We start from the raw sequence: 26136 nt of genomic DNA on the forward strand, positions 1-26136 counted from the left end.
AAAACCATTTTTTTTTTTTTAAAAAAAAAAAAGAGGAAGGAAGGAAGAATATGAACATTTGGAAGTGGTTGAGGGCTCAACCCTTGCCATCGCCACTACCTCCTTACCGTCGCCGAGAAGGGTTGGCAACGGTGGGGGAAGGGTCGGCCAGGGTTGCCAAGCTTTAGCGAGGGCCTGGGGTCATTAGGCCCTCCTGATCGACCAACGATGAGGGCTTGTGAGCCCTCGCCCAGATCTAGGGTGAGGGTCCCGGCCCTTGGCTAGGGCTTGGTGACCTCGGCCGACCCTTCCCTCACTATTGCTAGCCTTTCCCGGCGACGGCAAAGTGGCGGCGGCGAGGGCTAAGCCATTGTTCATCCTCTATCTTTTTTTTTTTTTTTTTGCAAAATGATTTTAAATTTAATTTAATTAATTTTGATATTAATTATTTACCCATTTCAGCAACAAAATGACGTTGTTTTTGCACTTGTCTAGCCACATTAGCATGCAAAACGATGTCGTTTTGCACTTACCTCATCGGAAAATTGCCATGTCTGTATTTTAACAAGATTTTCTTGTTGTTGGCACTTAACTAATCCATTTTGCTTCGATCTTGGTACTTAAGTGTCACTTTTTTAATTTTTGGCATTTAAGTGTCTCCCCGTGCTAAGTTTTAGCACTCCAGGTGTCCTCTCCATTTCAATCAATAGAATGGTCGTTGATCCAATTTCAAAGGCTATTCCTAGAGATGTGTTTTTGATCCACATGATGTCTTTAGAGTTACGTAGAATATGATATATAATATTGTTAAAGATCACCGATTTATGTATATGAGAACATATGTTTTAACTTGTTTGTTTTTAGTGACTTGATGTTTTATCAATAAGTATAAATCTATTATGAGACTAACACAAGCGCGCACTCGCGCGCGCGCGCACACACACACACACACATATATATATATCGTTGAAAGGTATGTCGGCAGGCAATGATTTGCTCATTCACACGAGTAATTACCTCAAATGCTATAGTTAGCATGTTGAGCTAAGACATTATATATCTATAAATGTTGAAAAGCAAGTTTAGTACATAAAATAATTTTACGTTGCCTTGATTAAAGTTAAGATGGGGTCTATGATTTGTTTGTGATAAGACTGAACATAATATTCCCATAATCATGTACGCCTGAAGGATATCTGGATGCGAGTACTTATTTGGGCACTGTAGAAAGCAAGCTTATATAGTACTCGAGCTAAATATTAGTACTTGAGAAGCACGTGATTATGTTTAGATTAAGATTTATATCATGGATGTGTTTAATAAATAACATACGCTCTTATAGAAAGAAAAATCCACTATAGCATGTTATTCAAACTACATGTGCATTGTACGACCGACAAGGGAAGATGAGTGAAATAATCCATATTTAATCATCGTGTCAGCGCTTGAGGTAATTTATAATCTACCTCATTTTGTGCCCTATGTTACTCTTGACTATATTCTTGAAATGAGAGATCAATATTTCTACTTTAGTATGTTACTAGCGGTCATGAATAGATTTGGTTTTATGAGAGGCATATAGGAAAGTAAATGTTCTAAAATGGAGAGAGATATGAGTGCGAAGGAAGACTATTATTGTTTTACATCTGTCACATGTATTTATCAATTGACTAATTATATCGCATTCTATGGTTTTAAATATAATTGTAAATATATGGTGTTATGAGAATAGTTAAGTATAGCCCTTAAGGGATATGTATACTCGAATTGATGTAGCAAATATGTCTGGAGTATTGTGAGACATCAATTTTTCATTTCTTTTTGGGTTGTAGCCATTATGTCATTCTTAATAGGTACATAATTTGAGCTCCCAAGTGTAAGTGTACTCATTGATCACATGACTTTCTTGCCAGTATGAATTATTTTTAAAGTAGATGAATGTTGAATGTCTTATATTCTTGATAGGGAACTATTAACCCTATCATATCCAAGTGGGATAAGAGTAAGACGCGCTAGTTTTTCTTGATATGATATAATGGAGAGACAGCTTTTGAAAATTTGTGAGGGAACTTATATAAATAACTTCTTGAGATAATTGCGATAGCTAATTGTCAGAAAGAAAGTTTTAATAAACGGTTCTCTCTTCTTTTTCTCTCTCCATCAATGAACAAAGGCAATTCCATTACTACTTTAAGAAGACAATCGGCATTAACACTGTGGAACGTGAATACTATTGTCGTGATTGTATTTAGACTATCATGAAGTCATATTGTCCACGTTCGCTCATAATTCAACGTACATTCCTAGGTAATTTATTTGTTATGCATCAAAGATGTTAGTCGTTTCTTTCGCGGATATTCTTCCAACACACAAAAATACATGATTACAGAGAGAGAGAGAGAGAGAGAGAGAGAGAGAGAGAGAGAGAGAGAGAGAGAGAAGTGGAGGTGGGGTGGGTGAGGTCGAGCGCCTCTCGAGCATCGAGGGTCCATGTCCCATGATACGGTGACTCCCAAGGGCTATTTTTAACTTAAGATAGCTCAATTCCTTTAGGCCGAACATTGAGCATGGGGGCTTCGCCAATGGAGGAAGATAAAGAAAGAGAGGAAGAGTGGAGGGCTGCCGGAAAGGGTCCTACATCTCTCGACGGGGTCGAATGAATCGGGCCATAGCCGAACAATTGTCTACTCAAACAATTGCTAAAGCTGTACATTTTAAGCCTTTGCGATGCTTCATCCAAGCTCATAAATCCATCCTCGCTCCACCTTATGCGTGCAGCGATTTCTTTGAACCGGTCTCATCTCGAAATCTACACGTCGTGGGTTCTATCGCTGCCATTAGGGCAGGGTGGTGCGGATATTTGCTAAGACGAGTCAAATTGCTATTCCTAAATGGACATAAATGCTAATAAATGTCGCTCATTTCAATGTCTACAAAGTCGGTATAATTTATTCCTTAGTCTTTCATTTGGTAAACCTTAGGTCCTCTCTTTATCATGTTTGAACTTCTTTTCCTAGGTGGTGGCGTATAAAAAAAGAGCTTCTATGCGGTATTTGAGGCAGCGTCAACCGTCAGTTATCGTTGATGCAACTTCTACCTGTTTACTCATTATTTATATACCTTCCAGAATCTTTAAAAATTAAAGAAATAAGTTCACAAAAATTACAGGAAATTATATATGATATTGCATGTCGATATACTTTTGAAAGATTGAAATTGTTTCTTGTAATTTAGTTGTCAAACAATTAAACCGACAATCCTTGAAAAAAGGTTAAAAGGTATAATTTAAAAGGCTTTTTTATCAGGCCCACTGTAGGTGTAAAAGATAAGTTACGTATTCACCTTTGAATGGTTGACATATGAAAAAATTTTGACAAAAAATTAACTACTTACATACCACTTATCTGACAGTGAATAAAGATTTTTCTACATTAGTAACAAGACCAAGTAATAATCCAAATTCAAAAGCCAAATCATTTCAAAATAGGCTTGATCGAATGAGGATGATGGGGGCTCTAGAAGTGTCCTCCTCAAGCTTTTGATTGAACGTGATCGGCTAGAACATGTGCATTTGGTTATCAAGTAAGTTGATTATATACATATACATCATATCATATGATAAAGACTTTAATAGGACGTGAATGATCTTTGAACTAGCTTATTGGTCTAATTGATGGTTGATAGACGCTCGAATGGGCCTTGTGGGGTTGTCTTTTTATTCGATCAGTTGATTGGTCTAATTCCACCGACCCGGTAGTTCATGTGGACCATACCTAAAGACCATAATATAGGGATCTAATTGGACAGAGAGAAATAGGTTACGTGGAAAAAAAAAGAGTTCAATGAGGCATTTTTCTCTACTCAACCCCATTATTTTTGTCCTTGTATGCATTAAATCGACTAATTTAAATTCTATTAACATACAGGGCAAAATAATTGAGATCTTTTAAACTCGGGGGTTCATAAAGCTTAATATGAAATAAATATAAACATAACCCCTCTCTCCCTGACCCCTTTGTGCCCGAAATGGCCATCCCATCCATGAGCAGCAACACTAGGTTTGAGTTGTTTAAGGTTCAAAATCTCATACTTCAAGAACGCGTGTTGAAGGCAAAAATGTAAAAAATGAAAAGAAGAAAAGGAAAGGAAAAAGGAGAAAAATAAATCTAGGTCAAAGCACCCACCTCTCTATAACTTTAGAAGATCTCAATTTCACGAGGCAAGTTTTTGACCTGGGTTTTAAAAAATCAGTGCTGCTTGACAAAAAGGAAGGCCCTTTTAAATAAGTTCCTAATGAGCTCCTTCCCAATCAGCTTCGTGGAGAGAGGGAACGCGTGTGGAAGGCACAAATGTAAAAATGAAAAGAAGAAAAGGAAAGGTAAAAGAAGTGAAATAAATCTAGGCCGAAGCATCCATCCCTCTATAACTTTATGGAATCTCAATTTCACGAGGCAAGTTCTTTGACTTTGGTCCTCAAAATTTACAATAGGCATCCATCTGCCTAACGTTACTAAAGTAATTCCTGCTTGACAAAAAGGGAGTCCCTTTTAAAATAAGTCCCTAACGAGCTCCTCCACAATCAGCTTCGTGGAGCGTGAAAAAGAGAGGCACCAAGATCGAAACCCCATCTCCATTAATGAAAAGAAAGGCAACATTCTTTCCCCTCCCAACGCAGTCCCATCATCACTCCCCCAACTCAACTAAAGTGGCACCAGATCCAAAGCAAAAGCCCTTTGCTTGGAGAGACCCACCCCCGCTCCCCCACTACACGTGCACGACCTCCTGTTTCTTGAATATCATATGGAATTCCTCGTTCTGGCGAGATTTGTTAAGGTATCCAACGTCCTTCGCCTCCGGGATTTATCTACTTTATGTACGAGGCGCATCGACAATTATGAGTGGAATTCAAAGATTTACACAAAGAAAATGAGCGATATCATGTCAAAATATCCAACCAAGAAAGACTCGAGATTAAAGATCAAGAGCAAGCATATGTATGTGAAGAGCATATAGACTTTGTAAATAAGTGAAATTAAATGAACGATTTTTGATTTTGACAATTATATTTAACATATCTTTAGTAAATGAATGTTTCTATCTCGCGATTGTTCCTATGAGATCTGACTTTACACATATGGTATTTTTAAATAAAATTTGAATTTTCATGTCCAGAACAAAGATCTAGAACATGAGTTTCCATTTGATGCTCGTCAAGTGAATGGTCTGAATGGGGGAAGCAGTGTGAACATGAGTAAATTTAATTCAGAAAGCTCTGTCCATAAAGCACAGAACCAAAACACGCCCCCAAGATATAAAATTGCTTGCTTCTGGATCAGGCATGTGCCTGGTATAATCCCCACCTTCTTCACTGATTACAATGTTACAACTTTAATTATCTCCCTTTGTTATAAGACTTTACAAGTATCCAAAGCACTTGACATGTTAACTTACTAATAATAACATAAACATGCATAATTATACTATGGCAATTATATATACTTTGTGAAATATATTTAAGAAAACAACTTTGATATTGTGTCTGTTAAAGTATCCTACATCACTCATTTATAGAATTTGTCTGTTCTTTATATACAAGCGTCACCCTCCACTTATAAGTGTAAGTTTTTAGGGTCATACTTTCGACCACTCTAAAAAATGTTATGCTATGGTTTTAGCTACCACATGCGACTAGTGGAAAGCTCTTGGAGACAATTGAAGTATTTCATGTGGCTTGTGTAGGAAGTTCATGCCCCTTTGATATTTACATAGCCTCCCTCACCTATGGACCTAAAGCTTTTGAATTGAACATTCTAATATGATATAGGGGCTAGATTCCACTCCAATTCGATCTCCATTAGCCTCCCTCAACCCACCTCGCTCGCTTGCATGCGAGAGGGGGCATCAAGGTATCCCCACATCGCTTATCTACAAGATCTATGCCGTCTTTTATACACGTGTCGCGGTGTGTCGAGAGGCGTGTCTGCAAGAGGTGGGAGGGAAGAAAGAAGAAAGAAGTTATACGTACGTGTGTTTAACGCCGGGGACGAGTCAATGCACGAAGAACGGTCCCCCAGCCGAAAGACGTGCGCGCGCGGGGGGTCGTCCGTCGATATCAAAAAGAAAGAGACACGAGAGGATTTTTGCCTCACCGCCCCCCTGCAAGAAAAATATTAGCAATGACCACCCCCAAAAAGAAAAGAAAAAGAAAAAAAAAAGGAGAGTATATTCTCGCTTTTAGCCTCCATAATCAAGTACTCTTTTAGCAAGAATCTTCTCCCTCTTCATTCCCCTTTGATATATAGAATTTTAGGAGAGCGGGCCGAAGATCGTAATTTCATATAAATCCGAGGACAGAAACGGAAAAAAAGGACGCCTTTTTGCACCTTTTGTGTAAAAACAAAGAAATTACACATATTTCCGTGTTTATTTGTAATTTTCCGGCGGGGGATTTTTTTGGCATTTCCCGGCGAAAGCTGTACACGTCACTGAAAGTCAACAGTTCTCCTCTCTCTCTCTCTCTCGACGTCGCGACGAGCTGACCTCGGCGTCACCCTGGCGTCATCATCTCTGCTCCGTCGTCTCTCTCTCTCTTTCTGCTCACGGCTTCAAGCGGATCCACTCGTAGCGGCCTTCGAGGGGGGCGTCCATGGCGACGTCGTAGTTGTACCTGCGACGAAGAAGAAGAAGAAGAAGCAGGCGAATGGAGTTTGTCATCAGTCACTTAGGGTTTTGATTCTCTCTCTATCTCTCTCTACGAATGAAGAGAAGGGTTCTTGTTCGACGGAGCAGTTAAGAGAGAATCACTCACTTCTCCGTGAACCGTTGCCGCTCGCGCTCCTCTGCCTCCAAGAAGAACGATTCCAGCTCCGCTCGCGACGGCGGAGATGCCGGAGGGCTCCGTTCGCTCGTCGTCTCCGATTTCGATGGGGCGCTTTCTCCGCTACAATTGGAGACAATTGACAAAAACGAAACCAAAAAAAAAAAAAAAAAACTTCGCCGACGGAGGAATTTAAGAGGGATCGAAATTGAAGAAGGAATGTGGAGCGTACCTGAAATCGCTGTTGCATGTCGATGCTTCGGTTTCGAAACTCTCCGCCCGCGACTGCACCGTTAGAGATCTTCGGTTAATTTAGTAACCGAGGGTGGCGAAACGGCCAGAATTCTCTCTCGTGAACGCGCACGGACGATCGATTGCACAAGGAAACAGAAGAGAGAGAGAACGATTAAAGCTCGAAATTCACCTGTTGCTGTCGATCGTCGCCGACCATGTCGAACTTCTTTTCCTTCACGACGTCGACGGAGTCCTCGTCACTCCTCGCCGAGGAACGAGGCGGCTCTGACGGACCGGAGCTCGAGCTCGACGCGAAGTCTCCGGCCTCCGACGGAACGCTGATCTTCTCCGGCGAGTCCGAACGCCGAAGCACAAGCGGCGGTCCGCCCCCGCGCTCCTCCGACCGGAGCTCGAACGGCGCTTCTCCGACGAAGGCTGTCCTCCGTCGCTTCGGCGCCGCCGGAGCCGTCGGAGCTCCGGCGAGCTCGGCTCGCTTGAGGTGTCGCGTCGAGCGGGGGTCTTCCATCGCAGCGCGCTCTCTCTCTCTCTGCGGTGGCGATTTGGAGAAGAAACGGGGGAGAGCGCGGGGTGGAGATGGACGGCTGAGATGAGGGGTTATATATATCTCGGAGGGGAGGATGGTGTGGGTCCCAACAGGTGGGCTGTACATGTAGCTGCCGGCCGGGGCTAATCTGAGGTTGTGGGAGACTTATCTATTAGAACAGGTAGATTCCATGTTAGGGGAAGGCGGGCCCCACTTGGCACCGGTGCGACAATTGTCTTCTCCAGGTCGCCTCTCGCTCGTATCGTGAAGCACATTGTTGTGTCGTAGCTAGTTTGAGATTAGGCGAGACATATTTAGGATTCAATCTTTGCTTCGTAAGGCTCTAGTATCAATTGGACTTACAATATGTGTGTACTTTTTTTTTTTTTGGAGAGTCGAAAAAATGTTTAAAAAGTATTTATTAAACCACAACTCGGAAGGATGTTATTGTATTTAACAAGATGCATAGATAATTACTAATCAATAAACTAGCAATATATAGTTATCTACTCACTCTTAACACGATTGGAGATTCTCAATCTTGGTTGTTGCCTATGTCATCATCCTGTCATCGTCCCGCCGAATCTTAACCATTGATGTGTTAAAAGTCATTTTCCTCCTCCTCAAAATTTCTCAACCTATTGTATTTGACACCTCCTCCTCCTCCTCCTCCTCCTCCTCATCATCATCATCATCATCATCATCATCATCATCATCATCATCATCGTCAAGAAGAGGTATATAAGACAAATTTGGGATAGGAATCAACTAAAAAAATTGTCCAAAAAGTTCTCAATCTATTATATTTTTGTCAATTCAGTCATAAACATTTTAATCTCGTTAATTGAGTCATAAATATTTTCACATTTTGTTAATCAAGTCCATACACCAAAATAATGTGAATAATTTTTAATAATATTTTAATATTTTTCGAATTTATTTATTTATTTATCCTTTTTCCTTTCCCTTTATTTTTTTCTTCTCTTCCTCTTGCTCTAGTTGGTTGTCGAGCCTCAACGATCAACAAGAGACGAGAGCCGGTGAGGTATGGCGAGGTCGACCTCACCGCCTTTTAGCTAAGCTCACCCTTGCTAACTGTCCGCAAGGGTGAGCCTTGCGGACCTTGCATAGCCACTAATGATTCGCTAGAGCAATAAGTGGGTGCTAGCAAATATTTAGAATTAAATTGGTGAAAGTGTAATATGTTTAGGAATTTTGAACTAAATTAGCGAGATTAGCAAGTGGGCACCATTAGCTTTGATGGTTTTATAAATTGACACGGACCCACAAAGCAAAGAGAGAGAAATCAATGGCCCCCTCCTTCTCCTTCTAACAGGTTGGCAACATCCTTCCAAATTGGAAGGTTTGGGAAGGAAGGAAGGAAGGATCAGAAATGGGGCCTCTCCTTGAGTCAGACAACAAGGTCTTGCTCGAAGCTGGACAGTCTTCTTCTTCGGTTGTCGTTTTCTCTTGGTTTTTAGGGCCTGTGGTCCTAGGAACTCGCTTTCGATTCCGAGTAAGGTTTTCACTATAAAACGCTATGGACAAAAAGTCTTCTCCCCCTACAAAAGGCAACGCGTGAATGAGGCGACGTCGTTGTCGGGTTAAAAAAAGTTTCATGACATGCAGTCATCTTATTGTTCAGTAACTATAGAACGACGACGCGATAAACCATGAAAGGATTTTCATTCGCTTCTTTTCGGTTTTCTCGAGGTCGAAAGGGTGATCGAGAAAGTTAGAACTACCTAGTTGAGAGAACGTTAGAGCATTCCTAAGCCGTCCCCAATCTTATGCGTGGGGAATGTGGACCCTCGAGTTGACATGCCCTTGGGGTGAAAACCCGCAAAGCGTTAGGTGATCGGCCGGTTCGAACCGAGGTTGGAGTTGAGAATCCTCAGAGAGGATGTACGTATGAAATGTCTACCGATCAGTGTCTATTTGAAACAATCACCCTCTTAGACCCCCACATGGTACTACTTAAGGTATGTTTGGAACCATTATATTTTCTTAATAATTTCGGCTTAGAAATTGTTTTTTTATTTATTTATTTTGTTTTTTGGACTAGTTTCAAATCATTTGAAGGCATTTGATAACTTTGCAAAATTTCTATTCCCGAAATCGAAACATGTTGGTACGACTCTCACATTCTTTTGTGATTTAGAATTATTTTAAATTTTTAATAGTTTTATTATATTTTTCTCTCTTTTTCTCTCTTTTTTTCCTTTCCTTTTTCTTTTTCCTTTAGTTGGTCGCTAGCCTTGGCCATGGCCGGTGATCTCGTCGGTGGCTCGACGAGCCCAACCTTGCCTAGCCACGGTGAGGCTCAAGTCAATGAGGCTCGGCCTCATTGGGAGTTGACAAGGCTTGGCCTTAGCAATGCTCTAGTGACTGGCTAAAGGAAGAAGAAAAAAGAAAATGAAGAAAATGCTTGATTTTGGAGTTGTTCCAAGGAACAAAGAAGCAACTTTTTTTAACTTATTGATTCCGTTCCAAATCTATTTATATAACAAAATTTGTTCCGTAATTACCAAGCAGATTTCTATTTTTTTTTTTTTTTTGGAAAAAAAAAAAAAATCGAACATTGTTTGACACTGTATGTATCTGTAATACAATGTTTATTGATATAATTTGAAGATGTTCGTTTGAGAAGCACATGCACACCCTAAGTATAACCCAAATCATAAGTACAAAATGCTGCAAAAATGAAGTAACAGAGAGATAAATTCCCTCTTATCGAGCCGGTTCGCGTTAGTTTTCATAGAAAAGCACGAGTCAAGCGTTCGTTGAATTCAGCCGCGCTGGTTACGGAATGAGTTGGTAAAGACGTAACGCTGTCTGTTTTGATGTTTCACACATTAAACGAACCTGACAAGCGAACCACCCGGGGCCAACGATCCTGATGCGTGCTTAGGCAAAAACTGTCCGTTTTCATATTTCACACATGCAATGAACCTGAAGACCGTGATCCTGATGTCCCCGTGTTTACGCAAATGCGTACCGATTTCTGTCGCATTGGGATACACAGCTGGAGGTTGTACTTTGCACAGCGACAACGATTCTCACGTAAGAGATCGAACTCTTTGTATTCCAGCATCAATCATAAGCATTAACAAGTGATTCGATGCCTAGAGAAATACTTCATAGTAATTTGCCCCCCTGCAAGCCTGTCATCTCTCCCTTCTCCTACTATTCAAGTATGTCACGAGCATTTCTTTTATTGAAGTGAATGTCGATAAAATTATATATCTCTCTTCGCAAGTTCAACTTCTGCAAATCTCCCTTTCGGAATATCTAGGCCCGCCTTGCATATGTTCTTAAACTCAAAGATCACAATAATATCAGATAAAGCTGATAAAATTGGTAAGGAGAATTCGCAATCAGTTGTGTCAATGGCATAATACGCGTCTTTCCTTTCCTTTTCTTTCCTTTTATTTTCTTTCATTTCCCTGAGATATGAATACAAATTCACGTTGCATTGACTCTCCTCGTTGCATTCCCTCCTGTAACTTGATTTCAAAATGCAATAGAATCGCTGAAACAATCCTTCAAGCATTGCAAGTGTAACAATGGGGGTAAAAACATACCCTGTCCTTTCCTTCTTTGTCCCGCTTGTATCAATTAAAAGCACATTCTTGACTTGAAAGAAGTTCGGACGCTCCTTATTTGCAGCTTCAACATCATCAGGAGATGCCTCTGAGGCCACAACTCCCTTATCTTTGATCGATTCAATTACATCAGCAAAATCTCCGAAAGCCCTCAAGCTGCGAAACAAAAAGGGAAGGTTAAAAGGAAAATGAAGAGGTGAGATTACTCCTGCCAAGCACAGGATGGTAGCGAGAAAATCAGCATAGTTTGGCCTCCTACATTAATAAACCATATGATAATTTTATCCTAGTTACTCACTTATAAAAACGGCGATGGTTTTTCCCGCCAGCTGATTCTTCAATTGTTTAAGCTTTGTGGCTTTTGATTGTACTGAAACTATTATATGCAAGTGCATGTATAGACCTCCAAAACTCATGACTGCAAATGTTTTCATGAATAGAACACCCGATTAGAGGATCTCTTCTGAATGATAATGAAACACTGACTATGACTATGATCACTCTCCAGTCTGTAATGTTCCGCTCCATTGGTGGGAGATGGAAAAAAATCTTTACTGGTGAACAGCATTTCTTTAAACCGCCTTTGCCGCTCTTCCTCTGTAATTCCCAAGAGGGATCAATCACAAGTTACAACTATTATTGTTCACTTAATACCCAATTTCATGCATGAACCTCTGGGGATATGCCTATGTGACATCATAAGTATTCTGCTAACAAGATCCGATAAAAAGGGAGAAATGAAGGAAGCCAAATCGATGAAAGTAGTGAAATAGAAACTGGAGAAGGTGATATGCCTATGTGAGAATGCAAATAAGAGTTATTTACATGGTAGTAGTATCGCATATCAAATACTGATACAAACATAGATAATATCATATACCGAATAAGTTAACTTACTCTTTTCTCCCCTGCGTCTTGAATGAAAGCAAACAAATACAAAAGGAAGCAGAACGTGCCATCAGCATACCTGCTATAACCTCTGGAATCAGGTAACTGGTAAGAGTCTACATCTCCAGTGGTCCCAACAATTGCTTTGGTTAGAGTATCGCCATCCATTTCCAGCTCTCTTAGAAAAGCTCCAGTCACATCGTAAATGTCAAGTGTTTTTAACAAGAAGTTTGGATCTCGATAAGATAAAAAAGAAGACTCCTAGAAGCTAAACCATAAGTTCAATGTAAATCTCCAGCATAGATATATCTAATCGACAAGATAACAATGTAAAGCCTCACTTGAGTTAGTATCAAAGTTGAAGAAACCTTATTCTCTAGGTTCGCATCATATTACCCCTTTGGACCTCCTCTGCTTCGTACCACTGACCTTCTGGTGGATTATAAAGCACTTTCAGAGTCCGTTAATGATGTGATTGCACTGTATGACCAAACTTCCTAGCATCATTATCATGAAATTCTTCCCTCCATCAGGAAGGAAAGACTTAATGAGGATAGGAAGGAGGCACATAACTCACATAATAATCGAACTTTCCACTAGACTCTCTCAATGTGCCTATGGTAGGATCCCCTTCTTTGTGTCTCTATTTGAATGATTTATACGGCTTTCTACAAGGAGGAACATTCTCTTCATGAATAATTTCATCGTGGTCACAAGTCCCACAATATGGTGTGGAGGTTCTTGCACTTAAGTATTCGCTGAAAGTATGATCCTCCAGCAAGTCTTTTTCTTGGATATTGAAGATCTTTGTTTTCAATTATTTGTCTACAATGAGTTCAAATGTGTGGTGATATATACCTTTTGCCTCGAGATCTTATCGAAACCATACCGGTCATTATAGGGAAAGGGTCTATACCCACCTTTATCGGGGATTTCCCTTGTCATCAGCAAACTTTACTTTCCCTTGTCAAATTTCCTCTTGTATACTTTTCTTCAGGACTACACAATCTGAGATGTTATGGCTCCACAAGTGATGTCAATTGCAATACTTCTTTCCCACTAGTTCAACTTTAGTGGGTATATCCTATCATTCTGTTAACTTTATTTGGCGATCGGCCAACAACATGTCAAAGATTTCTTCAGTCCTATTAACATCGAAGGTGTAGTAGACCAACTATTTGGCTGTAGCCATAATACTTGATTTGTCCTTCATTTTAGCTTGTTTTTACGTTTGGCATGTATATGGCTTTTCAATGACCATCTTGGTGACAACTACTTCTGCTAGCTCCATTTGTTCCTCATCAAAGTCATTTATCTCAACAAAGCTTACATCTCCCTTCAACCATGCCTTTTGTCCTTTTTCCTAAGCAAACTTTAATGTTTAATTGTCATAGTAGACAAATGAAACAAGTTTGAATAGGGTTAGCCTACCATTCTTTCTTGAATTTCAAACTTCATGCCATTGAAGGCTAAATCTGCAAATGTTTTCTCAAGCAAATGGACTAAGCATTTGTTTCTTGCTCTTTTGTATCTTATTATAAATTGATCAACTGTTTCATTTCCCATTTGTCTCATAGTTGACAAGTTAGCGACTGATAAGTCCTGGAAGTCATTTCATTTGTTCTCATGAGAAAACTAAATTGGCTGGCTAAGTAGCATCGATACGGACACACGACATTGCACGACATGACACGATAGTAGGCACATTATTTCTTAAAAATAGAGGATTCCAACACGTTGGGATACGTTGTATATTAAATATATATTTTTATATTATGATTATTTCAATTAAATTTATTTGATTCAAATTCATATATAAATAAATTATAAAAAAAGAGCTCAAAATGAATTTATAGTTAAAATATAAATCTATCATTTGTTAATATAATTCTTTGTTTCAATTTCATAAATTTAATTACATTCTATTTCAACAATTTTCATTATTGGGAAATAATAAAGGAAGGGGATGCGCAGTGCCCACCTTGAGTATCCAAGTTGGCTTCCTCCCCCTCTTTGTCTCTCTCTATGGATAAGTGGGGGCGTGACGAATGAAACAATGGTTTAGCTACGTTGATTGATTTTCACCATAATAAATGAATTTTCTATGTCCCCTCTCCCCCTCAATCTCTCTCTCTCTCTCCCATTTGACCCCCACCCCTAATACCACCTCAAATCTTGATCTAGTCACCTCCTCATGTGTTTGCAATGTATCCCCCTAGTGGGCCCCCCATCCCCCATCACCCATTCCCCTTTTACCTTAATCTTTTTGTCCACCACCTTCTTCTTCCTCTTTCCATATTCTATCTTCTTTCTCCTTTGCATCTGCCATTGCTCCTCCTCCTTCTTGATGGGTGGTTCTTTGCTTCTTGTCCTTTGACTGGGTTGGTTCTCCTCAATTCTCTCAGCCCCCTTTTGCTTGTAGTGGATTCCCTAAGGTTTGGTCCCCTTCCTAAAGCTCAAGTGTTTTTTGGCTTGCCTACTATCGGAAGTGAAATCAACATGATCCTAGAGTTGTAGGTTATGATTTCGAGGCACATTAGTGTTATCATGCAACTCCTTCCTTGAGTTGCTCTTTTCATTTTCTTTTTTGGGTTTGGCGGGTTTGAAGCGGTTGGGGCATGTCGGAATCCCGTGTTGAAATTTGGACTCACATGTTGGTGTTGGAGCATGTCAGGGAGAGTTGACCACGTGTTGGATTTTCCGACGCTTATTGATCACGTATGGGACACGTGTTGGAGTGTCAAACACTACACAAAGATTCTTGGAAGTATTGATGCTTCTTAGTTGGCTGGTAGTACTGTGTACCATGTGAAAGCTGTCGTTGACAGTGAGAGTCAAAACAAACACAATTTCCAATGATCACCAAGAGTAGTATTGCCACACAGGGCTAAGAAGCGAGTAATGTGCTTGAAGGTCAAATGATCATCTTCTCAAGGTAAATAGTGAAAATTTTGGAATTTTAAAGCCCCTTGGATATGGAACCGTGTCCATCAAATTTAGGTAAGGTTTTCTATAGACATTGCCCATGTAGATAGCATCACCACCATAATTCCTTGTAATGGGTTCGATGGCCATCTGATTCTATCCTAGAATGGCTATAGGTAACCTTGCCATTTGTTGAGCACCATAATTAGATGCAACATTGGATTCACATTTTGTGGCGGGAATTGACGTGCTAGTTGCTTTGGAACTTGGTAAACTGGTTGTTATGGGGCTTGGTACATTAGCTATCGTGGAGGTTGATATAGCGATTACTGTGGAATTGTTGTGGAATTGGGGGAAATTGAGGAACATTCTAGATGACTACTGGATTTTTTGATTATGGGTTAAGATGTATGGGTCGAAAGTCTTGATGAGGAATTTGTGCATTACTATTTGGAATATTATTGGTTGAAAATGTTCATCCTACCCCTTGGTTGAAGGTAACTTTTCCTCCCCCAATTGGAGCTAACATCGTTCCTTGAGATCAATAGCTATGTGTGCAAGTGGTATGAGTGACACATTAGACTATATTGTGGACATAACATTGGGGACATTAGCGACATGCTGGGTGTTCTCATTAAAAGTGAGCATTGTATCTTGACAAGGCTGTTGTCTGACTATACCATTAAAATCGAAATGCCTTGGGGATTAAACCCATTAGCTTGGGTTGTCAAAATTGCTGCTCTCCTTTACAAAATCCTTATAGGTGCTAAGGGTGGTACATTGTGTCCTACAATGCCAAAACTATCGCAAGAGCTGATGGCAAAGGGGCCTACCTTATTGTTATGGGAACATTACCAATCTATGGCTAGGCTGATCCTACTAGAATTCCATATTGCCCTCAAGCACATTCATGATATGTGTTAATTATTAACGGCCTGATGACATCAGTCATTCGTCTCACCATATAATCAGCGAATTTGTTCTGAATTTTCTCAATGGTTTGTCTCATTGATGAAAGCATGATAGGATTAATTTCCGCTAATCTTCGTGGTTCCTTCACATGTTGCCTTACGACATTTGTGTTCTCACCTTGTATCTGATTTGGAATAAGTTGAGCAGATGACTACTTGGCACGTGAGATATCCTCTATTAAGGGCTTGTCTATGACACTATCTAGATTGTTGTAACTTCTTGTGCATGGCATAACATTCTCTCATATTAACATTGTAGTTCCACTAAGCATGCCAAAAAGATATTTCGTCGATTTTGTGTCTTGTAATGAAATATCTTTTAGCAAGTGTTATATTTTGATTTTTATAAAAGGATACTTTGGTTCTGTGGATAGAGAGGGTCAAATGCTAACGAAAACATATATTTTATGGTTTCAAATCTTATAAGTCTCTTAATACAAGATCAAAATCAATGATAACTAATGTCGAAGTCCAATCAACAATTTGATCCAATCTCATTTTGATGTACTAGTGAAAGTCTATTAAATTCAAAGTGGTTTGTATATTATGAAGCTGATTCGACAACACTGTATATGAACAATGGTACCCAAAAAGCATTGCTTGCAATTGAGTTCGAGGACACAATGTCTAAACCTAATCAACGACACTGGACAATGGAAATAACACCTAGTAGACACTGCTTCTAGATGGATATGAGTACACAACGTTGGAATCTAATTGATGACGATGAATGGCGGAAACAACATGTAGCTGACACTACTCTTAGATGGATACAATGATACAACATTGGAATTTGATCGATGATGCTAGACGGTGGAAACAACACCTAGTAGAGACTGCTTCTAGATGGATATGAGGACACAACGTTGAAATCTAATCGACGATGCTAGACAATAGGACAACACTGAAATCTAATCACCGCACTACGCAAGATATAGACACTTGCCAGAATTGAATCTACGACAAGAATTTGAAACTATAGCTAGGCTAAACTATGCTAAGATAACTAAAGGGTTAGAAACAAGTTTTGTGTGTTGTTTGGAGGGCTTCTTTGTTGGATTGCCTATAGTATTTATAGGTCAAATTGGTAACCGTTGATGATCACTTGCTTCCTTCTTAAAAGTAACTCTACGTTCTTTGTTGAGCCGCTTTATCCATATCTTGCTGCCTTTTGACTTGTTCAACGATGTTCACATAACTTGTTCAATAGGTATTAACCATTATTTTGATTTTTATGCCCTTTTAAGCACCAACTGTTCCTGCCCAAATTTTGCCGTCAATTCCATATGAATTATATGTCTTGAACAGTGTCTCTTGACTTAGACACATGGCGATCAACTACTTTATTGTCAAATCGTGTATTTTGCTTGTAGACCCATCGAAATCTAGCCCAATGGCTCTTAAAATCCTTGGCCATCCTTTGTTTTCATGACTAACATAGGCTAAGTTGATCTAAATCATAGCTCGTACATGGCAACAAGGAAGATTTCAAATGTTTTTCATCCCTTGTGACCAACACGTGATAGTAAGGGTAATTTTGGGTGTCAACAAGTGGTAATCACTTTTAGGTAGTTGCTAGTGGTTTTTAAGTGCCTCTTAGCTTAAAAATTCTAGCGCATGATATCATTCTTGAATGGTTAATTCTTTGCACTAACTATACCATGATCCTATAAATGTCCCATGCACGTGTTCTTGAGTGATGATTAGTAAATGTTCATTGGTAATTGTCTCACAATTTTGCTACTCCATGTTCTTGTTTGCCACATCATGACATGTCCATGATCTTTTTTCAAACGGTAAATGTTTCCTTCAAACATGCATGTCCATTTCTCTTCAAATCCAACTGCACTATTTTGTGGTTGCATTTCTACGCTCTTTGAGTGAATCCCTGTCGATTGGTCAAATGTTTCCCAATTGCTTCATCTCAAAATTGGTACTCATAACCCTACGCTTCTTGTGCTTTCAAATAGCTCATATGGCATTCTATTAATTACCCATTGCCAATATCCATGTTGATCATCATTGGCAGATTGTCATAATGTATTAGTAAATAAATACTTGCCATTGATGTATATTGATACAAACCAAAATATCAACCTTGTCGCGACCTAACCTCGGGTGCACCACTTAAGATTTAGCTAATGGATTATTAAGTTTTTGACTTAGGTTCAAGTTTATTTACTAATACATGATGACAATCCTATACTAATTTTTGACTTAGGTTCAAGTTTTTAGTCCCCACAAATCAGTTTATGGTAAGTTGATTATACACCTAAGTAAAATGGGAAAATTATTTTACTCTTATGAATAAGAGAATTTGGATACGGGATTTGGTAACACTAGATTTCTCTAATACTTTTTCAATAACTTTTTCATGAACAAATATTTTATTAGGCAGCTTGAATTCATTTTATTATTCCCTAACATATGAGTGTGACCATGTAGATATGCAATCCATCAATTTAACACCCAATAAAATAATAAATTGTAAGACTTATCTTATAGCAACAAAAACATTTACAATGTTAGCTTAGAATTTACATCAATAGTCCAAGATATACACAGGAACCGGATCGGGTATATCCAAGAACCGGACCGGCCCACTCGAAAAACAGAGTTGAGAACCGATTCTCGTTGAAACCGGTCCGGGAATCGGTTCCCAAAATCTTTTTTCCCCTTAAATTGGTCCCTCAATCACACGGCGTTTCGATTGATTACCCACCCAGGAACTAGTTCTCGGACCAATTTTGTAAGTATAGGTCAAAACCTTTTTTTTCCCCTTATTTTTATTCTTACTCCCTCAATCACATGGTGTTTTTCCTCTTGGCTCTCTCAAACAGACATGGCACTCCTCCTTCGTCGTTCCTCTTCCTCACTTGCTTCCCTCCCTCATCGGCTCCCTCTCACACTGTCCGATGGACGGATAGTGTTTGTCGCCATCAAATTCTTGTGTAATACATGGCTTGACTTGCCTAATTTCTCTTTTGTATGAGGAGTTAGGCTTGCATAATTAAGTAGTTTCATGTAGTAGTTATGGGAATAAAACTAATATTAGACCCATGTTTGTTGCTAATTCTTTGCCTTATGATTTTATTTATTATAATTAGCCCCGTGAATCCTTAAATTTTCGTTTAGTCAAAAAGTTCATGTATTTATTTATTACAAGTGCTTAATGTTTCAATACAAATTAGGAGGATTACGTTATTTTCTTGTATATTAATATAAAATTCGAAGTCGTATAGGATATCGGGAGATTGCAAAATAGGTTCTAGTGGAAATAAGGTTGACCTTGGAACTGGATTGGAAAAACAGGGTGGGTCAAGTACAGGGTCCAATACAAACAAAATCGAGATACAAGGTCCAGGTCTAAACCCTACCCACCCTAGACTTGATCACCCCTAGCTGGCTGGCTATCAACGATGCCCATAAAGGGTTGGGCGAGGGTCGCCCTCATCGACCGCAAGTGAGGGACAACTTGCCTAGGCAAGGCGACCCTTGCCCTGGGGGAGGTCACCTCTTGGCCAGCGATGGTTGGGTGACCTCGTTGGCCACTAGTAAGGGTAGGTGAGGCCACCCTCCCAAATCTGGCAAGGGTTGGCCTTGCCTACCCTAGACGAGGGCTCAAGAACCCTCGCCAAAGACTGATGAGGCCTCGCTTGCGGCTAGCAAGGGCTTGTAGGCCCTCACCGGCCCTTCCTAGTGGTCAATGAGGGTCACATGGTTGGTGAGGGTTCGAGCCCTCCATGAGCCTTTCCAGCGGTTGGTGAGGGTCGTTGAGCCCTCGCTAGCCCTTCCTAGCGGCCAACGCCAAAAAAGAAAAAAAAAAAAGAAAATTAAGATGAAAATGTCCTTGATCGGTCAAAAAATTTAGTTGGCTAGTGAATTGCGAGGTCAGACCCTTATTTAAAACAACCAAAGCCATTTTAGGTTTTTATTTGAAACAAACAATGCCACTTCAGTTTCTTATTTGAATCAGAGTCTACTTTGGACCATTATTTAAGACACTAAGGGCACTTTGGGTCCTTTTTTTTTTTGAAATTTTCTCTTATTTTTATGCTTGTATGTATTAAATCAATTGATTTAAGTTCTATTCACATTCACGGCAAAATAATTGAGATCTTTTAAGACGGGGTTCAAAAAGCTTAGTATGAAAGAAATCTAAACATACTTCCCCCCTCCTTCTGCCTCTGACACAATAGTGTTGCCAGCATTGCACTCAGCTCCGTTGAAGGCACGACTGTAAAAATGAAAAGAAGAAAAGGAAAGGAAAAAAGGGAAATAAATCTAGGCCGTTCTACACATATAGGGAAGCACCCATCTCTCTATAACTCTAGAAGATCTCAATTTCACGAGGAAAGTTCTTGACTTTGGTCCTAAAAATTTAGAATTAGGCATCCATCTGCCTAGCGTTACTAAAATAAGCCCTGCTTGACAAAAAGGAAGCCCATTTTGAATGAGTTCCTAATGAGCTCCTCCACAATCAGCTTCGTGAAGCGTGAAAAAGAGAGGCATCAAGATCGAAACCCCATCTTCATTAATAAAAAGAAAGGCAACATTCTTTCCCCTCCCAACGCACTCTCATCATCACTCCCCCCATCTCAACTAAAGTGGCACCAGATCCGAAGCAAAATTCTTGTTGAAGAGACCCATCGCTCCCCCACTACACGTGCACCACCTACTCTCTCTTGAATGTCATATGGAATTCCTCATTCTAGCGATATTTGTTAAGGTATCCAACGTCCTTCGCGTACGGGATTTATCTAAGGTATCCAACGTCCCTCGCCTCCGGGATTTATCTGCTTTTTGTACGAGGCGCATCGAGAATGATAAGTGGAATTCAAAGACGTATACAAAATAAATGAGAGTAGAACCCAACTTCGATATCACGTCAAAATATCCAATCGAGAAAGACTTGAGGTTCTAGGTTGAGACCGACTATATATATGTGAAGAGTATATAAATCTTTTGGATAAGCGAAATATTCAACCCAACAGCTTAAACATAGATGTTGAGGGAGATGATATATATGTGGATCTGTAGACTCTGTGATACCTCAACAGAGTTGATGATCATATGAGAGAGAAGGGAAGCCATTCATCAATATATTCAAACTTCTTGATTTATTCTCTATCTGTCCTTTGTGCAATTGGTGTATTGATCCTTACTTCACGTCGAAGTCGTGATTCGCCTAATTCATCGCCATGTTGATTAGCAAGAAATGCATGGCAAAGCACTTGCTTGTTCTGGGGCAGATTATTACCATTGCACTTTCCATCTAAAATATTTAGAAACTAAAATAAGTAATACTCTACATTATCTATATAATTCGAAAGTTCAGAGATATCTTGACTAAACAAAAGCTAAATTGCAAAAGCGACGAGAAAAAGATGCAAAAAAATAAATAACAAGGATCAATTTTTCCAATTTTTATTGGGTGCAACAACGGTGCAAAGGAATTTCTCACGGCCTGCGTGCGATTTTCGATTTCAACAATTGTCTTCGACATATCTTTAGTAGATGAATATTTCTATTTCACCATTGTTCATATGATATCTGATTTTACACACGTGGCATTTTTCAAATAAAAGTCGAATTTTGGTGTCTGGAAAAAAAAAAAATCTAGAACATGACATGAGTTGCCATTTGAAGCTCATCAAGTGAATGGTATGAATGGGGGATGCAGTGCCAACTCAAGTAAATTTAATTCGGAAAGCTCTGTCTAAAAAGCATAGAACAAAACCGTGCCCCTAATATATAAATTTGCTTGCTTCTGGGTCAGGCATGTGCCTGGTTTAATTCCTACCTTTTTCACTAATTACAATGTTACAGCTTTAATTATCTCCCTTTGTCATTAGCCTCTACAAGTATCCAAAGCGCTTGACATATAAACTTACTAATAATAACACAAACATGCATAATTATACTCGAGCAATTATATATGCTCACTCTACAGACTGAGACGACAACATTGACCATGCAAGATTTCCAATCTTGTAAAATATCCCACATCACCTGTACACGGGATATATAAGTTCTTTATATAAATGTGTCACCCTTCACTTATAAGTTCACGTTTTTGGATTAGACTTCACAACACTCTCAAAAATACAATGCTACTAACTGGGTCATAATTTTAGTTTTAGCTACAACACATGATCAGTGTAACTTCCCTTATTTTTCATTTTAGGTGCAGACAATTGAAGTATTTCACCATCGCTTGCTCTTTATATAAAAATAATCTCCCTCATCTATTGATCTAGAGCTTTTGGACTGAACATTCTTACCTGGCATCGAAGCTGAATCCTGGCTCCATTTCATTTTCGCCTGTGCGGCCTCCTCCCCCCATCCTCTGAACTCCAACGCACCGCTCCCCAATCCGGCTCATACGTGAGAGGGGGCATCAGAGTAGTATCCCCCCGTCACATATCTAGGAGATTTATGCCATCTTCGTACACGTATCGTCCGTCCGCGTGTCGGGAGGCGTGTGCAAGAGCGAGGGGAAGACGAAGGAGGAGGAGGAAATTACGTACGTGGGTTTGACGCTGGGGGGAAAAGTCAATTGCACAAAGGAACTGGTCCCCCAGCCGCGAGGCGCGCGCGCGGTTGTCTGTCGATATCGAGAGGAAAGAGAGACACGAGAGGAGCATACGCATTCATGATGGGTTTTTGCCTCAACGCCCCCCTGCAACAAAAATATTAGCAATGACCACCCAAAAAAAAAGGAGAGCATATTCTCGCTTTAAGCCTCCATAATCAAAAGTACTCTTTTAACAAGAATATTCCCCTTCCCCCTTTTGGCATTCAGAATTTTTGGAGAGCGGGCCGAAAATCGTAATTTCATATAAATCCGAGGACAGAAACAGGAAATTATGTTTTTATTTTTTATTTTTATTTTTGGCAGCTTGTAAAACCAAAGAAATTACAGATGTTTTTATGTTTATTTGTAATTTTCTGGCCGGGGATTTTTGCATTGCCCGGCGAAAGCTGTACACGTAACTGAAAGTCAACCGTCTTCGTTTCTCTTTCTCTCTGGGACGTCGCGACGAGCTGACCTGGCGTCACCCTGGCGTCATCATCTCTGCTCCGTCGTCTACCTCTTTCTGCTCAGGGCTTCAAGCGGATCCACTCGTAGCGGCCTTCGAGGGGGGTGTCCATGGCGACGTCGTAGTTGTACCTGCGACGACGAAGAAGAAGAAGAAGATGATGATGATGATGAAGAAGAAGCAGGCGAATGGAGTTTGTCATCCGTCATTTAGGGTTTCGATTCTCTCTCTATCTCTCTCTAAGAATGAAGAGAAGCGTTCTCGTTCGACGGAGCAGTTAAGAGGAAATCGCTTACTTCTCCGCGAACCGCCGCCGCTCGCGCTCCTCTGCCTCCAAGAAGAACGATTCCAGCTCCGCTCGCGACGGCGGAGATGCCGGAGGCCTCCGTTCGCTCGTCGTCGCCGGTGACGGCTTCATCGTCGCCGATTTCGACGGGGTGGTTTCTCTGCTGCAATTGGAGACAATTGACAAAAAAATCATCGGTGCAAAAGACGAAACCAAAAAAAAAAAAAAAAAAATCTTCGCCGACAGAGGAATTTAAGAGGGATCGAAATTGAAGAAGGAATGTGGACTGTACCTGAAATCGCGGTTACATGTGGATGCTTCGGTTTCGAAACTCTTCGCCTGCGACGGCACCGTTAGAGATCTTCAGTTAATTTAGTAACTGAGGGCGGCGAAACGGCCAGAATTCTCTCTCGTGAACGCCCTCAAACGATCAATTCCACAAGGAAACAGACAGAGAGAGAACGATCAAAGCTCGAAATTCACCTGTCGCGGTCGATCGCTGACGATGTCGAACTTCTCCTCCTTCGCTACGTCGACGGACTCCGCCTCACTCCTCGCCGAGGAACGAGGCGGTTCGAGCGAACCGGAGCTCAAGCTCGACGCGAGGTCGCCAGACGCGACTTCTCCGGACTCCGACGGGGCGCTGACCTTCTCCGGCGAGTCCGGATACGGAAGCAGAAGCGGCGGTGCGCCCTCGCGCTCCTCCGACCGCAGCTCCAACGGCGCTTCTCCGACGAAGGCTATCCTACGTCGCTTCGGCGCCGTCGGAGCCGTCGAAGCTCCGGCGAGCTCGGCTCGCTTGAGGTGTCGCGTCGAGCGGGGCTCTTCCATCGCAGCGCTCTCTCTCTCTCTCTCTCTCTCTCTCTGCGGTGGCGATTTGGAGTAGAAACGAGGGAGAGCGCGAGGCGGAGATGGACGGCTGAGATGAGGGGTTGTATATATCTCGGAGGATGGTGTGGGTCCCAATCTTTTGGGGCGCAGTACGGCCCTAAGCTAAAACTTAGCTCGCACCGACAGGGGGCGGTACATGCGGCCGCCGGCCGGGGCAAATTTGAGGTTATGCGAGATTTATATACCAGCACAAGTAGATCCATGTTAGGGAAGTATTTAGGATGCGATGGAAGGCAGGTGGGGCCCACCGGCACGACAAAGTATTGTGAAGTGGTTAGTTTGAGATTACGCGAGATTCATGCACCAACATAGATTAAGTGACGTTAGCTCAGAGATATATCTAAATAGCTCGTGTGCCAACGATAGTGGCTTTTGCGAGAGGTGGCCGCTAGGAGTGTCAACGGTAGTGGCTTTTGCAAGAGGCGGTCGCTAGGAGTGTAACGGTTTGGTTCGATTCGGTTTTTTGAAAAACCAAACCGAACCGAACTGTTAAAAAATCTTTCAAATCGAATCGAAACCGAAACCGGACAACCGAACCGAATTCGGTTCGGTTTTTTGGTTTTCAGTTTTTAACTTTTGGTTTTTTATTTTCTTCTTTTTTACGTTTTTTTCAAGAATCATCACCACCCCAGAGAAGCAAGAATCTCTAGATTTCTTTTCGTTTCGCCCTGCTGGGATCCGAAAGATGAGTGTTCTTGGGTACCCAGATGCGTTTAATGCATCGGAGCTTCAGTGTGGAACAACACCACCTTCAACAACGGCGAGTCCGAAGACTCCACCGCCGTCGCCGCTGCCGTCCAGGCGTCTTGGTCGTCCGTCAACCCCGTCTTCGTGAAGCTCTCCAACTCGCTCGAGTCCGACGACTTCAGCAAGGAAAACCAGAGCCCCGAGTGCGCCAATTCCCAGATTTCCCTCAAATCCTCCGTTCCTTCCAAGATCCAGTGGAAGCAGGGCGTGCTGGAGCCCCTGTCGGCCAAAGCCATAGATCAAGAAGGCAATGGCAGGACTATAGATGCGGAGATTGAGGAGGTAGAGAAGGAGATCATGCGCCTGTCGTCGAGGCTCGAGGCGCTTTGCCTTGAGAAGGCCAAAGCCGGGGACGAGAAGAAGCCCCACGGGAGAGTCGTCTCGGCCAAGTTCAAGGAGCCAAAGCAAGTGGTGGGGATCGGAAGAGATCCAGATGCCGCGAAGAGGATCAAGGAGACTCTATTGTCAAGCGCGAAGCTGAAATTGAATCGGAGAGGGCTCAGTCTGGGGTTGGCGGAGATGGCTTCAAGCGCCGGCAAATTGCGTCCCTCGATCAAGGGAGAGTTCACTCTCGGTTTGTCGATACAGAACCGGAGGAAATCGTGCTTTTGGAACCTGGAGGAGATTGAAAGTCACGAAGGAGAGGACATATATTATCGGTTTGTGGTTCGGTTCGGTTCGGTTAATGGTTCGGTTAACCGATAAAACCGAACCAATAAAAAAATATCGGTTTTTATTGAGAACCGAACCGAAAACCGAACTGAACCGAAAAAACCGAATTTTTCGGTTCGGTTCGGTTCGGTTCGGTTATTGACACCCCTAGTGGCCGCGACCACCTAGAGATCTAAAGCCAAAATCGCCCCATGACAACAGTCCCTTTTTATAAGAAAGAGAAAATATCGTTGTAATGACTAATTTTAAATTTTTTTTTTTTAAAAAAGTAGATGAATGGGTTTATTGGTATACAATAAATTGAAGTAGCTCACTTCAAATTTTCCTACTATTTCAAATGATGACCATTCAAGTGCATTCAATCACTGCTTGGTAAGGCTCTAGTAGCAATTGAGCTTAAAATATGTGTGTATTTTTTATTTTTTTTTAGAATCGAAAAAATGTTTAAAAAGTATTTATTAAACCAAAACTTGGAAGGATGCTATTGTACTTACCAAGATGCATAGATAATTACTAATCAATAAGCAAGCAAAA

General features: G+C 41.0%; 2 protein-coding genes across 5 annotated transcripts in view; both read right to left on the reverse strand.

The window, feature by feature from the left end:
- Positions 1 to 4367: 4367 nt before the first annotated feature.
- Positions 4368 to 24319, reverse strand: LOC104453207 (cyclin-dependent kinase inhibitor 7). 4 transcript variants are annotated; one of them, XR_005552789.1, is made up of 5 exons: positions 23776 to 24319; positions 23585 to 23631; positions 23303 to 23455; positions 6005 to 6646; positions 4368 to 4846 (listed from the first exon to the last, which is right to left on the reverse strand). XR_005552789.1 is itself a non-coding variant. In XM_010067731.3 (4 exons), the coding sequence occupies exons 1-4, from the start codon at positions 7554 to 7556 to the stop codon at positions 6577 to 6579; spliced, it is 591 nt and encodes a 196-aa protein (XP_010066033.2). In that variant the 5' UTR covers positions 7557 to 7665; the 3' UTR covers positions 4368 to 6576. The 4 variants fall into 4 exon arrangements, 3 of the variants coding, with proteins under 3 accessions (XP_010066033.2, XP_039172485.1, XP_018715404.2); XM_010067731.3 differs by lacking the exons at positions 23303 to 23455; positions 23585 to 23631; positions 23776 to 24319 and adding exons at positions 6788 to 6919; positions 7029 to 7081; positions 7221 to 7665 and having other exon boundaries at positions 4368 to 6646; XM_039316551.1 differs by lacking the exons at positions 4368 to 4846; positions 6005 to 6646 and adding an exon at positions 22820 to 23137 and having other exon boundaries at positions 23303 to 23452.
- The window catches only part of LOC104455372 (cyclin-dependent kinase inhibitor 7), a 30240-nt gene continuing 26923 nt past the window's right edge, over positions 22820 to 26136 (reverse strand). The window contains exon 5 of the transcript XR_005552790.1: positions 22820 to 23026. The gene's annotated coding sequence lies outside the window, so the exon portion shown is untranslated. The remainder of the gene's footprint in view (positions 23027 to 26136) is intronic.

Source organism: Eucalyptus grandis, chromosome 7 (assembly GCF_016545825.1).
Source record: "Eucalyptus grandis isolate ANBG69807.140 chromosome 7, ASM1654582v1, whole genome shotgun sequence".
NCBI classification, from domain to species: domain Eukaryota; kingdom Viridiplantae; phylum Streptophyta; class Magnoliopsida; order Myrtales; family Myrtaceae; genus Eucalyptus; species Eucalyptus grandis.